Here is a 15375-nt window from a genome sequence, read left to right on the forward strand (position 1 = left end):
CAGCACAGGAGTGGCAAGAAGCCAGCTCCCTCCTCAGCATCGACCGCTTGTGTAACCCCAGCAGTGAAAGCGGTGCCACCCCAGAGAAGCAGAGGAAACCCCACGGCACCTGGGCTTTTCTTGGAGCACCAGGACGCACCCCGGACAGGACCACTTCAGCTGGGTCCAAATGGCCAGGCACCCTCAGAGGAGCACGGAAAGAAACGGACCTACTGCCTCCTCTTCTGTTCTGCACACAGGGAAACCTTTATAGCTGGTCTGACACAGGAAGGTGGCCCCGAGCGAGAAAAAAAACACTGCTGAAAAGATCGAAGTCCACCGAATGGGGTGTGAAGAGGGGAAAGCGCCCCTCCTTCCCAGGAGACTGCTCTGGCCTCAGCCGTGAGAAGCCATGTGGTGACTCCTCACATGAACATGTCATCATAGCCTGGAGGGGGAAGGTGGTCAGGATCTGGCCTGGAAAGAAATTCAGAGCAGAGTCAAAACCAGGAGTGAGAGATCAGTCCCACAGCAACAGGGACCAGCCAGGAGATTCAAGGGCAGCCCGGAGAGCAGGGTGGGGATACCAGGCACAGCCAAATACCTACCCAGGTCTGCCAGCCCCTAATGGGCCAAAGGGGTCGAATCTGGCGCCTGGTGGAACTGCTCCTGGGGGAAGCCGGCCTGGGATACCCGACGATGGGTCAATGCCGGGCTGTGGGAAGCCAGACCGGAGAGGATCCACGATCATTCCCCCACTCCGACCTCTGGGGAGTGGAAAGACAGAGAAGGAGATGAGACTGGCACTGGCGAGAGAGGAGCAAAGCGCGTCCCTGTGCCAGACCTCTGCTGCAGGAATGCTGAGCACGGGAATGTGGGATTAAGTTGTCACACAGCCTGTGGGAGGGCAAGCACCCCTAACCCAACCCTAACCTAACCTATCTGCAACACTGGCCTTGACGAGCCAGTGAGGTGAGCCCATGGCAGTAAGAGAGTGCTTCATGCGTGTACGTGTGCATGTATAAGAGTGCTGAGGCGCATCTGATTCTCGTCCCATGGAGGCTGCTGTCTGCAACAGGAGGGAACCCGAATGCATCACACCCTGCTCCTGCCCGGGGTTATCACGGCCTGCAGACCTGCCTGCACTACGCCACAACACAAGGTCAGGAGCAGGATGCGAATCACGGCTCATCATCATGCTAAGGTGGGAGTCTCACTGCTGCAAAGCACATGCCCAAGCCAGGGCACCAGCAAACACCTAGGCACGGGGCACCATCATGCCAGTGTACCCCAAAGCCTATCTGGAGACATGCACAGGGAAGAAACAGCCCTCGCCCGCCTGCCTTCCCCAAAGGCAATGCCAAAAGAGACACAGAATAACGGAGAGGCAGCTTCCCTCTTCCCCCAGTTCCTGCAAGGAGCCATTTAGGGCACCAGCAATGGCTGCTAAATCCCGGTGGGCCGCTGACTGTCCCTGGGGGAAGCGATGGACCCGCTAGCCCTCGCTGACGGTTTGTATTCCCACCCCTGCTCTCTGCTCTCCTGGGCGAGCAGCACATCCTGCCCTGCACAGTGTTGCAAGAGCTCACGGATGCAGCCGGGGCTCCCGCCAGCCTTTCCAAAGAGCTGCCTGGAAGTCATTTGCTGACCACGGCAGCTCCTTGGAGCTGCCCCACGCTGTGAGTGCCATTCCTCATGGTCGGCTTTGTGCAAACTCGGCTGGAGCCTCTGGACACCGCTGCCATCATACAAGTCATTAACAACAGCGCTAATGAGTTCCATTACGCCAGGCCGGCTGCCCAAAGTGCCCCAGGACAGCCAGGCCCCACGAGCATATGCCTGGGAGTCTGGGTCTCCAGCCCCAGCACTGGCAGGTGTCAGCATACAAATATGCTTCCATTTACAATCTTCTTTTTTTCGTTTACAGAGAAACTTCTAATGAAGGACTGGAGGTAGCAAGAGAAACGGGGTCCCCCCACCAAATGAACCCCCTCTCCTTGTGATATCAAGTTTCCTTCCAGCCACCCAGGCTCCAGGCCTCTCCTTCCAGCCAGGCAGGATGTTTTTAGTGGGCCCTTTTCTAGCCAAACCCATGGAGAACTAAGTCTTGCAAGAGGGGAAAAAATGTGATCCCCACAGGAGAGTGGTTCCAAAGAGGACTCCCATGGGCCACAGGACGCTCTGCAATGACTCCAAGAGCTGTCTTTTGTCTGACTATGTGCTTTTAACTGGAATGTAAAATGACAGGTTCTCCTTGCCCAACCAAACCAAAGACTCAGAAACATATCTGTGAAGATCAGTCCCCCAGACAGCCCTGCTTTTACCCAGGCTTTCTCTCAAGTGCTTCAGACAGCCGGGAGGCTCACAACTGGGCCTCCAGAATCTGTGGACTCGGCTTTAAGCCTTCCCTTCTCCAGACTGCTAGGCTGTAGACACGGCAGCTGGTAACATTTTAAATTAGAGGCTTACATTCACTTAACGATGTATTCAGCTTTGATTTACTGAAGGAATTACTGCATGTTAAATGAATACAAGCTGATTATTAAACAGACGCAGATTGCAACCTATCATCTATGCAAGAGACGGGATCTTATTACGATATTAGAACCATATTGAGGATTAGCAACTGTCAATGGGTCCCTTGCAATTTGCACTGCGCAACTGTCCCACCGCCGTCCGCACTTAGAGACACTTTGCTGGACGCCTGAGCCAGGCGGACTCCAGCTGTTCCAGAGAAGGTCCCCAGCCACCCTCCACACATCCCAAGGGCAGAGCAGGGGATGGTCCCCGGGCAAGCAAAGCACAACCTCTCACAGCCATACTCACCCAAACGGGTCCAGGTCTTCCCCACCAACAGCGAAGGGACTCAAGGGGGAAGGCCTGAAACACAGAGTACAGAGAGACATTCAGTGAAGCAGAGCGTGGCTATGTGGAGCGAAGAGAAGCAAGCAAGCAGGCAGGACAGTGCAGACAGCCGTGCTCATGGGTGCTGTACCACAGCAAGCCCTGCAGCACCCAAAGGGCCCTGGAGCCTGCAGGACCCTGTGTGAGCAGGCTGGTGTCGGGAGTCACCCCATGCCCAGGATGCAGCATTCCCTGCTTCAGGGTGCAGCTGGTTGTGGACGCACCGTTGCGCGTGGCAGGCTTGTGGGAAGCTCGCTGAGATGAAGGGGTCCCCGCTGTTCCCACTGCTCCAGGCTGGAGCTGTCTGTGGACACTGGGAGTTTCCATGCCAGGGGCTCCCTGAACAGTGTCAGGTAATGCCAGGCTCTTCAGTGTGTCTCAGTTGGAGACACAATGACAGTCTTGCTTCCAGGAGCGCGAGGACAGTCGGGCAGTGAGCCTGCAGCCAGCCGTCACATCTCCTTGCCAATAGTATGTGCCAATAACATGGTTTCAAAGCCGTGCCCAGCTCCAGCCTGTCTGACCAGGCCTCCCCGAGGAGCATCACGCACCCTGAGCACCACCAGACAGCAGTGGGGTTAAAGAAGCAAGAGGTGACACGCAAGGCAGAAGCCATGGCCAGTTCCCAAGAGAAGGCAGAGCCACCATAGTGTCTCTGACTTCCAGTCAAAGGGGATTACAACTTGTGTGGGGACAGAGGGGGGAGCCCACCCGCCGCATATAAGGGATGGCTGAGCGCGAGGGGGCCAGGGAGGGACGGTGAAGTGGGTGCCATGTGTCCTCTCTCCCCTGCTTTGCCAGCAAAGGGTTTCAAAGGGAAAGCAGGGTCAGTAGAGCAAGGAGAAGAGGTCTCTGTTCCCCTCCACCAAGCCTGCACCTCCTGGGCTGGCCCCAAGCCCTGGCTGGGTGCACCGTCCTGGGAGGGCAGCTCTACTGGCCACAGCAGGCAGGAGGTTTAGAGGCAGCCACAGCTCTGTGCCAAGCTGCACCCACCACACGCTCTCTCCCCTGAGCACAGACCCCACAGCTCAATCTGACACCCAGCGCTCTGACGTCCCTCCCGGAGGCTGCTTGGCCCCACAACGGCACCATCCTTCCCACTGCTGTCCCTGCTCTCCCAGACACGGAGCCCTGATGGTCCTTCAACCAGCACAGAGCAGGGTCTCCCTCCTTCCACCCTTCACCCTCCCCCAGCCCTGCATGCTTGCCCTCTTCCTCCTGGCTCTGCAGGTCTCCAGCTACACCCCCAGGCAATGCCAAAGGAGGTTCATACCAACACACAGCTCCAGAACCGGCCATCCCTCAGTAGGCAACTTAAATCAAACCCAAGCACGTGGCCAACGAGGCTGCGACTGGCTGAGAAGGGTTTGGATGCCCTTTGCTCCCCATAGCACAGACAGGGACCAGAGGTGAAGTTGAGAGAGCTGTGCCAGGACCACATTCCTTCTAACGGACGACCGTCAGCAGCCACCCACTCTTTACTCACCAGGATGGTGCTCTTGTGCCTGCTGGCTGCCGGGGAGGGACCCTGAGGGGGTCGTAATCCCGGGGCAAGTCAGCATCCTTCTTCTCAGCCTTGGGCTCCTTTTTGGCCTTTTCTGTGGGGCCACCGAGTGGAGCGATGATGCCTGAAGCAATCCTTGTCCTCAGCTCCTCAGTGTTCTTGTACACCCTGCAGGGAGGAGAGGCAAGGTGGTGGGCTGGGGAGGCCAGAACATCTGAGTGCGAGTGCTGGACAGGCTGTGAGAGGAGTGGTGAGGGGACAGACAAGTCCAAAGCATCCCTGGCACAAAACATGCCCCCAGAAGGCAGCACAGAGGGGACAGGAAAGGGTAACAGCATTCAGTGGCACCAAAGCCTTGACCCTGTTTGAGAGGGCAGAGGTGCCACCCAACCCAGGGAAATCCCTTGTGCCGTGGCCACAACCCGACCAGTTTGCAATGGAGGAAACCACAGCACATGGCACTGGTCTTTAGCAAGGCTACAGGGTGTCCAGTCCACAGTTGAAGCTGTAGCACTGCTGGACAGTGTCCACCCAACAGAGACAGGCAAGCAGTGCTCTGGAAAGAAAAGTGCTGGGCTGCCCCAGCCCGTTCCCAGGTGGGGTGGCTCCCCCCTGGGCTCTGACCCATGGTCCCGCTATCCCTTAAATCTCTCTTGCCTGCCAGCAGTGCAGAGGAAGGAGCTCTGGCTGCATTTCAGGGCTGGCTGGCTGTCCTTGGGGCTTGTACTGGGGAGGAAAGTCCCCCAGTCTCCTCCTAACTTGGTCTCTGCCCCCCTTCCCCATGCCAGTGGGACATTTTCTCCCACAGAAAGTGCCAGGAGACTGAGATTACATGTGGAAATTGTCCAGGTGCTCCGGGTTGATATAGTCGGCCACCGCCAAGGTCACATCTGCCACCTTCTGCGAACTGCGATCCTGGCAAAAGACAGGTGAGACACAGAGTGAGTAGCCTGGCAGAGCAGGGAATGAGAGAAGGAGCAAGTGCAATCACAGCCAGGGGCCTGGAGGCTTGGGACACAAGAAACGGGATCACCTGTCCCTCTGCTGTGCCCGAATCCCCAGGAAAAACAAACTCCAGTGTACAGCGAGGTTCTCCCTGCCCATTCTCCCAATCCAGGCTGCAAAGGTTGAGAGACTGAGCAAAACCAGTCTGGCCAGGTGCTTGTGGAGAACAGAAGAGATCTACAGATAAATTCTAAGCTGGGAAGGGCACACAAAAGAGGCAGCTCCTGGGCCAGAGTGTGCAAGGCAAACTGCATCGCTTCTCCAATGCAGCTGGTGTTTGACGAGCTTCACGCTGGGTCACATCTGTTGCGCAGGCAGGTCTGCAGCCCCTAACACCCCCTGCCCCATCCCAAGGGACAAACATCCCTGCAAGGTAGAACAAGTAACAGCAAAAATTTAAGAAATGGGCCCTGCTGTTCTCTGCACATTTTGTGTGGCAGCAGCCGCCGCACCTGAAGGACCACAAACTCGCAGGGACCAGCCTGGGTGCTCACCATGACGTTGAGGATCATACTGTCTTCCACCATGATGGCCTTCAGCAGCAGCTCACGGGCATCGTCTGTGGACTTGTAGCGCAGCGTATACACCTCCTTGTTGGCTTCCCAGCCAGTGGGCAGCAGCTCCGACTTCCTTTCATCAGGACCTGGCTACAGTAGGACAGAGATGCTGCTGAGACCTGCCCATGAACCCAGCATGCCACAGAATATGTCTGCACAGAGACCTGGGAGGGGATCTAGGTCTCCTAGTGAGGATCTCTCAGTGCCTTCCACGTTTCAACTGCAGGAGGAGGGGGTTATTTTCTACGGGCAGGCCCTGCCTGCCTGACAGTCTCACACAAGGTCCCTGCGCTGGAACAGGAGGAACGCAACCACCCTTTACTTAGATGGAGAAGGCAACAAAGACCCAGACTGAGGGATGATGCTCTTCCCTGCCTGGCACCTCAGCTCCCCAGCACAGGACAGAGCTGTCTGCGGCAGGACGGAAGGCTATCGTCCTGTTTCTCCCAGCCCCACAGTGGTGCTGCCAGGGGGAACTGTCCCACACTGTTCCCTCCTCTAGTACTGGGGGGGTTCTCTCCCAAGACAGTGCCCTGGCACCCCCACCATTGCCCCCCAGCCCCACACCAGGCATCCTCACAACAGACCCCAGCACCACACCAGGCTCCCAGCACGGGGACTCCCTGGCACCACATTTCCCCCCAACACTACACTGGACACCCACGTTTTGGGAAGGTGCCCCCCCCTCCCCAGCACCAGGATCCCCCCAGCACCGCACCGGCCCCATTCCTGCTATCACACTGACCCCAAGCACTGACACCCCCCCAACCCCAGCACCGGGTCCCCCGCAGACCCACCACCGCAGATCCCTGCTCCGGACCCCCCCAGCAGCACTGAGACTCCTCAGACCCCGCACTGCCCCGGGCGCCTCCGAAACCCCTGGCGCCACATGGCTCCCCCACCCCACGGCAGCGGGCCTCGGGCTCGGCCGAGCGGCGGCGGCGAGCGGCGCTAGGAAAGGCCGGGGCTTGGCCGCGGCCTACACGGCCTCCGCGGCGGCGGAGCCCAGCGGGGTCCGGCCCGGCCCGTACCTGGTCGCCAGCGCCGAGGCAGCGGTAGCCGTGCCGGACCAGCTCCCAGTGGACGCCGCAGATCAGCGCGTCCTGCGGGCGGGAGATGGCTGCTCGCGCCCAGGCGTAGAGCGGCTCCAGCCCCGCCATGGCCGCCGCAGCACCGAGCAGGCGCGGCCGGGCCGGGCCTGGCCCACGGAGGTGCCGCCCCGGGCAAGGCCCCAAAGGCCGGGCCGGGCCCGCTGTGCGGAGCGGGGCGCCGTGCTGGGCAGGCTGGGGCGGGATCGGGCCGCCCCTCACTAGAGGGCCCCCGATCCCCGCGCTGGGCCTGGGCCCGCCTCCTTCGAGGGCCCGGCCGGCGGCTCAGGCCGCCGCGGGGGGTGAATGGGGGCTTCGTCCACGGAGGAATTTAATGTTTATTCACACAGCGGGAGGGACCGGCCTCGCCGAGGGGTCTCTGCCCGCCGACACCGTGCGGCAGACTGCGGGTTGGGATCTGCCCGACCCTCCCTTCTTCATCCCCTTCTTTTTCTTTTTCCCCTTCTCCTTCCCGTTCTCCATCCCCCTCTCCTTCATCCCCTTCCCCATCCCCATGTCCTTCTTCATCCCCATCCCCTTCCCTTGCCTTTCCCCTGCCCCTGGTTCTTCCTCAATGCTTGTTAGAAAAGCATTAAGCTCCGTGTCCACTGCCATAGCAAGCCTTTTCCCTGTGACCAAAGGGACGGAAGCACCCAGTGGCCATCAGCAGGGTTATTTCATTTCTCCCGCAGCTCCTTTTCTCTGTGCCACAGTATTTGTAACACCTAAATTCTGTTAAAGTTGCCACTGAAAGGTATTCAGGGGCTTTTTTTTCCTGCTGGTGTCCTCGGTGCAGCTGGCAGGAGGCTGTGGCTTGGGGTGAAGCAGCCCCATGTCGGGGAACACCATTGTGTGCTGCTTTCCCAACCCAAGCTCCAGCTCCTTGGGGACGCTCATCTTGACTTCATTATGCATCAATTAATTAACTCGCACTGTCCGCTCTTTCCGTTTCCCTCTCAAGAAGTCACTGAAGCTGAACAATTGACTGCAGACCGGGGGGCCTGCCATTTCCACGAATCATTGCCGCGCTGGCCGGGGAGCACCTCTCCCCGTTTCCCCCGCCAGTCCCGGCTCCGTGTAAGATGGCCACGGCTTGAAAACCGAGTGAGCCGCGCTGGTGTGCTGGACTCGGCAGGAAAGCTACCGCTGATTTTCCACGGGGCCAGGATTTCAGCGCTGGAGCCTCGCAAGGGAGGGAGGCATCGGATGGGGATGCGATGAGAACAGCAGGAAATGTCTCAGCCGGAGCTTTTCCAGCGCTGGGCTTGTGATTCACAGCAGCAGGCAGCGTTTCCGCCCCACGGGCAGCAGCCGCGGTTGCAGGCTTTGACGGCATCCACATTTCACTTTCCCGGCACAGCCCGTCCCTGGGTGGGTGAGGCGGGTACCCCGGTAGCTTCATTCGAATGCTCCCTCCTGAGGCAGAATTTGAAATCCTGGGTCTCCTTCTAGAAACCCGATCCCAAATCCTGTATCCCAGCGTCACTGATGAGCTTCCCGCCCTGCCTGTGGACCTGCTGCAGGTGCAGGAGCGTGTGGGTGTTTGGGAGCGGCGATGGCGGGAGCTGGCGGTGCGTCAGTGGGGCGAGAGGCGGCAGGAATGGCACAGAAGCCATGCCGAGTGCTTACCAAGCTTTTGTTTTTCCATCCAACTTGCTGCCACCTCCGTTCACCCACTGTCTGCTGCCCACCCTCTCACCCATCACTGCGCGCTCCTGTCCAGCCATCAGCTTGTCCTCCTGTGGGATCACCTCCGCATCCATCCTTAATTTATTTTCCCCTCCCCATGTTGTGCTGGCTGCCCCAGACCACACACGAGGGGTGACTTTTGGTGCTGAGACCCACCGCCTGGCCTGAGCAGCCCCTCCGTGGGCACAGCATGGGGTACAGCGGGATGTCTCCATGTGTCCCCTCACCACGGGACCCTCCTCGTAGCCGGGCCCCCGCCATACCTGAGCCCGCAGCCCCGGGGCTGGTGGCCACTACATCAAAGCTGCCTTTCCAGTGCCCGCGGTGCCTCGCCACGCCGGCCCGCGCCGCCTGGCTCCCCATCGGCTCCTTCCTCTGCTCCATCGTCTCACTCGTTCTGTGGCTCGTTGATGATGAAAACCACTGGCCACATGAAAGCAGCTCCCCTAATGCGAGTTAGGGGCCTGCAAGCTATGTGGGAGGTAGCGGACAGCACAGCCCTGGCTGGGACACAGCAGCCAAGTCATTAATGAGGTGACGAGGATTGCAGAGCCGGCTCGTTAGTGCTGCAAGGCAAGTGCGTCACGTTGGCAGACGGGCCATGCCGGTACCGTCATCAGAGCAGTCAGAGCAAAGCTGGGAATGGGAGCGATGCTGCGAGAGCTGAGCGAAGCCCCCGGAGCAGCTGATGCCCCAAACGCCTGCATGCGTTCGTGAAGATCCGTGCCTGGCTCTTGTACCACCCTCCTGCCCGTGGAAATGCAGGGCAAGCTGCATGTGGCCCTTTTCCTTCCCCTTTTACCTGGGAATTGGATCCATGGGGCCCTGTGGCTCATGGAGAGCTGGCTCCTGGCAGGAGTGGGGCCGGAGGTGATGTCCCAGGGGAGGCGGTGGCTGGAGCCGCCCCGGCAGAGCGGTGGTGCTCGGAGCAGGTAGAAGGATGCATCAGCCGGGGTCACCTCCGTCACACAAACCACAGCCTCCCCTGACCTTCATACTTTTCCACTGCCTCACTGCTCCCGGTGGATGCGCTCACTGCGGTGTCGTAACGAGCAGAAGAAGAAACAGATTTCCCAATCGCCCGCCCCGCTGGCAGTTCTTGAGCCCTCCATGCTGGGAACGTCAGCCGGCACAGCCGGGGCAACTGGCTCACCCCTGTGCCATGCTGTGTGTACCAGGTATGGCTCAGCGCCCCGTGGGAGAAGGCAGAGAGGGGCTGTGGATAATCCCTGGCTGATGTTCAGGTGTCACGGGCTGCCGTTGTTTGAGAGCATCATCCCTCCCTCAGGATCAGCTCACTGTTGCTCCTTTTCCATGGATGGGAAAGCCCGTGTGCATCACATCAGCTGGGGCGAGCAGTGCTGGGCACCGGGGGACAACACCGCCGTGTTTCCTACCGGGCTGCCCACACTGCACTGTACTGGCAGCAGTTCCCAGCTCACAGCCAGAGGGAAGGAAAGAAGGAAGGGATCCCCCACTGCAGAGCAGGGCGAGCCAGCAGTGCTGGGGCCGCCTCCTCCATGCTCTGCTCAACCACCCGAGGTTTACTGGCATGTGAGGAGCCACCTGAAGATGACCAAAATCTCCGTGCCAAGGGATATCAGGAAGGACCAGGCATTGGTGGCTCCTGGGACAAGCTTCGCCCCTCGCTTTCATGGGGATCCCCTCATCGCCTTGAAAGGGGAGGTAGTCACTCCGTGAAAATTTGGCCTCCTCTTCCTTTCCCCCAAACTCAATTCCAGGGAAAGATGACACTGAGGCAGGAGAAAGGGGGTTTTTCTCCGGGGAAGAAATTCAAACCACATGCGGGCGGGCTCGCCGCAGTAGCAGGAGGAGGCACCGGGGCTGCGAGAGAGCAGGCTCTCAGCAGCGAGGCCAAACGTAAAGTCAATTAGCACTTTCAGGACTCCGAACATGCTGGAGTGCTGTGCTTCGAGCAGGCATAATCCCCATCGGAGGGATGCTGCCAATAGGGTTTGAAAATAATTAGGAAGCCCAGAGCCCCACTGCTTCCCAGAAAAGCCTGTTAGCTCTGCGGTGGAAACCTTGCTTGCAGGGAGCGCGATGCACAAACACAGTTGTGACTCATCAACTGGATGGAGCTAAACTCAATTTTTTGGAGGTCAACACGCTCGAGTCCTAATGAGCTTTACCCTTGGTGGGGCTCCTGCTGCTCTCTTTGCCTGCCTTAATCCAGGGGATGCCTGACATGCCTGGGAGTAACAGGGATGGTTTCATGGGACGTGCGTCATTCAGAGACACCAACACCTTCCAAAGGGACAATGGTGATGGGGAAACTGAGGCACAGACGGCTCAAAACCCCTGAGCAAGCAGCCCAGAGGGCAGCAGCAACCCCGGTCCCCCAACCCGCTGCCCTCGGCCGGAGCCTGCACCCCACCATCCCCACCCCTGCAGCCCGGGTGGATGCTGCCATCCCCCCTCTGCTCTCGAGGGACCTCGGACGTGAATCCGAATGGCCCAGGACAGCCTTGGAGGAACAAAACAAGACCATCAATCACCCTTGCTTCACTCCCGCCCCAGTCTGCAGGCTGAGCCGGGTTGCATTGTGAGGAGCCGGAGGGACCCCACATCAAAGCGGGGACCAGCTGGCTGCCGGGCCCCCCCAGCGCCCAGACGGGCAGCGCCCTGCCCACGAGCTGCCTGTCTGCGCTGCCTGCGCGGGCTCTGCCTCCGATCGCTGCCCGGGGCCCGGCGGCAAAGCCGGGATGCAAAACTGCTCCCTGCTCCGGGTACGGCGGGGGAATGCCCCAGGCCACGTCGGCTGCGGAGAGCATCAAAGGCTGGAGCGAGCAGATGCCACCCCGAGGCTGGGACCCCATCCCAGAGCCGGCAACACCTTCCCTCCACAGCGGGGGCGAGGAGGAGGAGGCACCGCATGTGGAGGAAGAGCTGGTCCCATCCTGAGCTCGTCCCGGAGCACTTCAGAGGCTGCACGAAGCCCACGGAGCCGCAGGGACGGCACAGCCTGCTCCCGCGGTGCAGCTCCCGCTATCCTCACAAGACCCTTTCCTTTGCAGTTCCTTCCATGACACATGGCGGTCGCTTCCCCCCAGGCTGCTGCCCCGGCGCTGCTGCAGACAGTACATTCATTTTTGGATGTCGTTCGCAGCTCCCCGGCGTTTCTCCCCATCCCAGGCACGCACGGATGGTATGAGGCAATGTTCTCGGGGAGTATCAGCTTCCCGGCGCAGTGCTGTTGGGTAAGCGCTCGCCTTTCTTCTGAGGAGCTGGTGGCGAATATCCCCCTGACGAAACCGGCCTGACGTGCTGCCCGGTGGGGCTGGGGATGGTGAGGGGGGAGCAGGGCGGCTGGTCACGAGGGACTGGGCTGGCCCATGGTGAGCCAGCAAGGGTAGCCATTTGGGATGGGGGGTCTGGGCCAGGGAGAGCACCCAGATCCCCCCAGAGCAGCGCCCGTGTGCAAGTGCAGCAGTGCAACAGCAATTTGGGTGCAAACCCCCAAACATCCCCTATTTCCCCACTGGCGAAGGGTCGGGGTGGCTCTGCCCTGTGACCCACAGTGCAGGACAGAGCGGGGAGGACCACGTCTCTGCATGCAGGGTGAGCCCCAGCTCCTGCATCGACCGGCCCCACCATGCACAGCCCCCTCCTACACCCCAAAATGGGTCTGTGCCCTGCTCCAGCCCTGCCGCGGTGCTGGCTGCCAGGCTACCGATGCCACAGCATCACGGATGCAGCTGGGAAAGAGCCACCTGGGCACCTGGAAAGCAGCGACCTGCCAGTAGTACTGGCAGCCCGGAGACCCTGAGCACTGTCGGGGAGGGGATGGAGGCAGCAAAATTCCATCACGGGGTGGGTTTCGTTGTCTGGCTTGAGGGCAGGGTGATGGTGCAGCCTGTGCCACTGGCATTCACCCTCCCCGAGGGCACGCAGAGTTGTGTGCGCAGCGCTGGGGGAGCACCTCCTGCCGTTGCAGCCTGCGGTACCTGTGTGCCCATGGTAGGTAACAATTGATGTTTTTTCCAGTATGCTAATTAAGACACGGAATAAAAGTCACTAAAATGCGAGGCTGGGTGTTTAAAGGGAAAATTCTACTCCAGATGCCAGGTTTATTAAAAAGAAGGGGGAAAAAATGAAGGGGGAGAAGCAGGGCCACAAGCTGGACAAAGAACGTGCGGGGAAGGAGGTGCCTTTGTGGGGTTGGACGGTGTTGGGTGCGCGCGGGGGAGCGGTGAGGATGAGGGCTGCAGTAAGCCCCCATGTCCTCGTGCCACCGAGACACCAAGGTGCCGGGTGGCCCCCGGGAAGCCATGCCCTGAGCATCGCTGTGAGGTGGGAGGTCCCCGGCTCACCCCGTGTGCCCAGAGCATCCTCCAGCGGGTCTGACACCCTGGCAGGGCTGATCTGGATCCTTCAAAGGTTTCCCCATTAACTGGTAGGAAACTGCCCCAAACTGGGCTGCTACAGTGGGATGCGCTCTCAGCGCTGCTGCTGGAGCTGCCAGGCCAGGAGGAGGACGTGCTCAGCCAAGGGCCATGGTTTGATGTGATGTTTGGGGCAGCAAAACCCCCCTGGCTCCTGCCAGCCACCCGCGGGGGGACAGGGACCCCCGGCAGTGCCGTCCGGCCAGGCTGGGGGTGGCAGAGCCGTGGCCCCCGGCCACCGTGCCACCCACCTCCGCCGGGTGCCTGCGCACAGGCGTGGCATTTGCACTTACACATGTAAAGCATTAGGATTTGTTTAGAAGCCCTTTATTGTCATATTTTGTTCTTTATTTCCTACAAATTAAATTTGCTGAGGGATATGTGCGGATTGTGAAATTATTTTGAGAATAGTTCCTCTGGGTTTTTTAATTTCCTTTGTATTAAATTTTTACAGGGTTTAAAAGACTATGAAAAATCTTAAATAAAAAAAAAAAAGTAGGACAAAATCCCAGGGAAGAAAGGAAAAGAGCCCGAGAAGGTGACCAGCCACGGGCTGGCGCTGGGACCAGCCACTGCTGCCTCTGTTATCGCGGGAGCTGGGGACAGTCTGGCACAGATGCCACCCTCCTGCTCCCCCCCGTCCTGGCGCTGCCATGCACCGGGCGCTGGGATAGATGTGTCCGGCTCCCCTGAAGCTGGTGCCGGAGCAGGATCTGCCATTTGCCAAGTACTGGGTGGCTGTGGCTGTTCCCACCAGACGCGTGGCTCACCCTTTCCCTTTCCTTCGCTCCCGGTGCCGGATCGGGGCAGGGATCCCTCGCACGAGGCCACGGGGCTCCACCGACCCCCCGCCTGCGGTTCCAACCCAGAACAATTGTTTGCTGCAGACATGAAAGCCCGCGGCCGGGCTATCTGAATCCACCCTCCCCTGCGAGCGATTTCCAACGCGATAATCTTCCCAATTATTCCCCTGAGCTGCGACTGCTGCAGAAAGCCGAGCTGCCCCCCGTGAAGGGCTCCACATCTTGGAAGCATTAGGGACCCCTTTCGCTGCCGGGGCATGCAGCGTCGTGGCGATGGCCGGCCGGGAGCCGCCCTCCCGCCCCTCCGTCCCCTGTGCTGGGTGTTTCCAGCTCATTAAAATCGCAGACACATTTTTCATCTCTTTATTTCTACCACTGTCATCGTCATTGTTTCAGGCTGGTGCAAACTGGGAACTGGCCGTGCACTGACGCTGCTGCTCCGCTCCACCCGGCAGCCACCCTTGCCCCCAGGAGGCGCAGGAGGGCCCCGCTCCGGGGATGGGGACAGGGACCAGGATGGCACCGGCCTCCTGGCACCATCTCCCTGGAGGCTTTTGCACCCATGTGGAAAATAATTATGCAACAGGATTTCTCCATTAATAACAAGGAAAAGGAAGAATTCAGTGAATGCCTAACTTTGAATGAGAGCAATAAGATGCCAGGGCTGCGTACTGGGATGCCCAGTGCAGTAGGATGCTGCTGGAGAACCAAGAGCATCATCCAACTGGGAAGAATGACAGAGGGTGTTTGAATAAAATGGGAACAGCACAGCCTTCAAGGGAGGCAGGGATGTGGGGATGCAGGGATGCCAAAGATGTGGGGGTGCAAGGGTTTTTGGGATGCAGGGATGCAAGGATGCAGGGAGGCAGAGATGCAGAGACACAGGGATGTGGGGATGCAGAGATGCAGGGATGCAGAGCTGTGGGGTTGCAAGGGTTTTGGGATGCAGGGAGGCAGGGGTGCGGGGATGCAGAGATGCAAGTGCCAACCCGATGGTCCCTCTGTGCACCACATCCCTCTGCCCATGCAGAACCTCTCCCAAGCCCCAGGATGCTGAAGCCTCCTCAGCACAGCTCCGCTCCTCCGGCCCCGCTGGGGAACTTGGCAAAAAGAAGCGAGAGGATTTCTGAGCAGAGCAGAGCCCAGCTCTTGATCTGTTCTAGGAAAATAGAGGCCACACCAAGAACTTTCTGAAATTCCTTCCCGAAGCCTTGGCTGAAAGCTGCTGCCTCTTTGCCGAGCATTTACACCCTGGCAGCGCTGGGGCTTGAGCCCCGGCCGTGCCGTGCTGTCCTGCCTCTTCCCAATATCCTGGTTTAGGGAGCTGCAGCCTTTACAAGGGCTCGGTCTCCCCGGCCTGTACACCTCGGCAGGTGTCCAGGTATGAAGATGCCCCCGCCAGGCACCTTCCGGCCCCTCTTTGTCACCGGAGACACAGGG

At 59.6% G+C, this 15375-nt stretch overlaps 1 protein-coding gene across 1 annotated transcript; it reads right to left on the reverse strand.

Annotated features, from left to right (window-relative positions):
- Positions 1 to 222: 222 nt before the first annotated feature.
- On the reverse strand, positions 223 to 7209 carry PSMF1 (proteasome inhibitor subunit 1). The gene is made up of 7 exons (XM_054218651.1): positions 6981 to 7209; positions 5887 to 6039; positions 5220 to 5302; positions 4370 to 4555; positions 2806 to 2859; positions 588 to 746; positions 223 to 456 (listed from the first exon to the last, which is right to left on the reverse strand). The coding sequence occupies exons 1-7, from the start codon at positions 7107 to 7109 to the stop codon at positions 405 to 407; spliced, it is 816 nt and encodes a 271-aa protein (XP_054074626.1). The 5' UTR covers positions 7110 to 7209; the 3' UTR covers positions 223 to 404.
- Positions 7210 to 15375: the final 8166 nt, after the last annotated feature.

The sequence above is a fragment of the Rissa tridactyla genome, chromosome 12, assembly GCF_028500815.1.
Source record: "Rissa tridactyla isolate bRisTri1 chromosome 12, bRisTri1.patW.cur.20221130, whole genome shotgun sequence".
Lineage (NCBI taxonomy): Eukaryota > Metazoa > Chordata > Aves > Charadriiformes > Laridae > Rissa > Rissa tridactyla.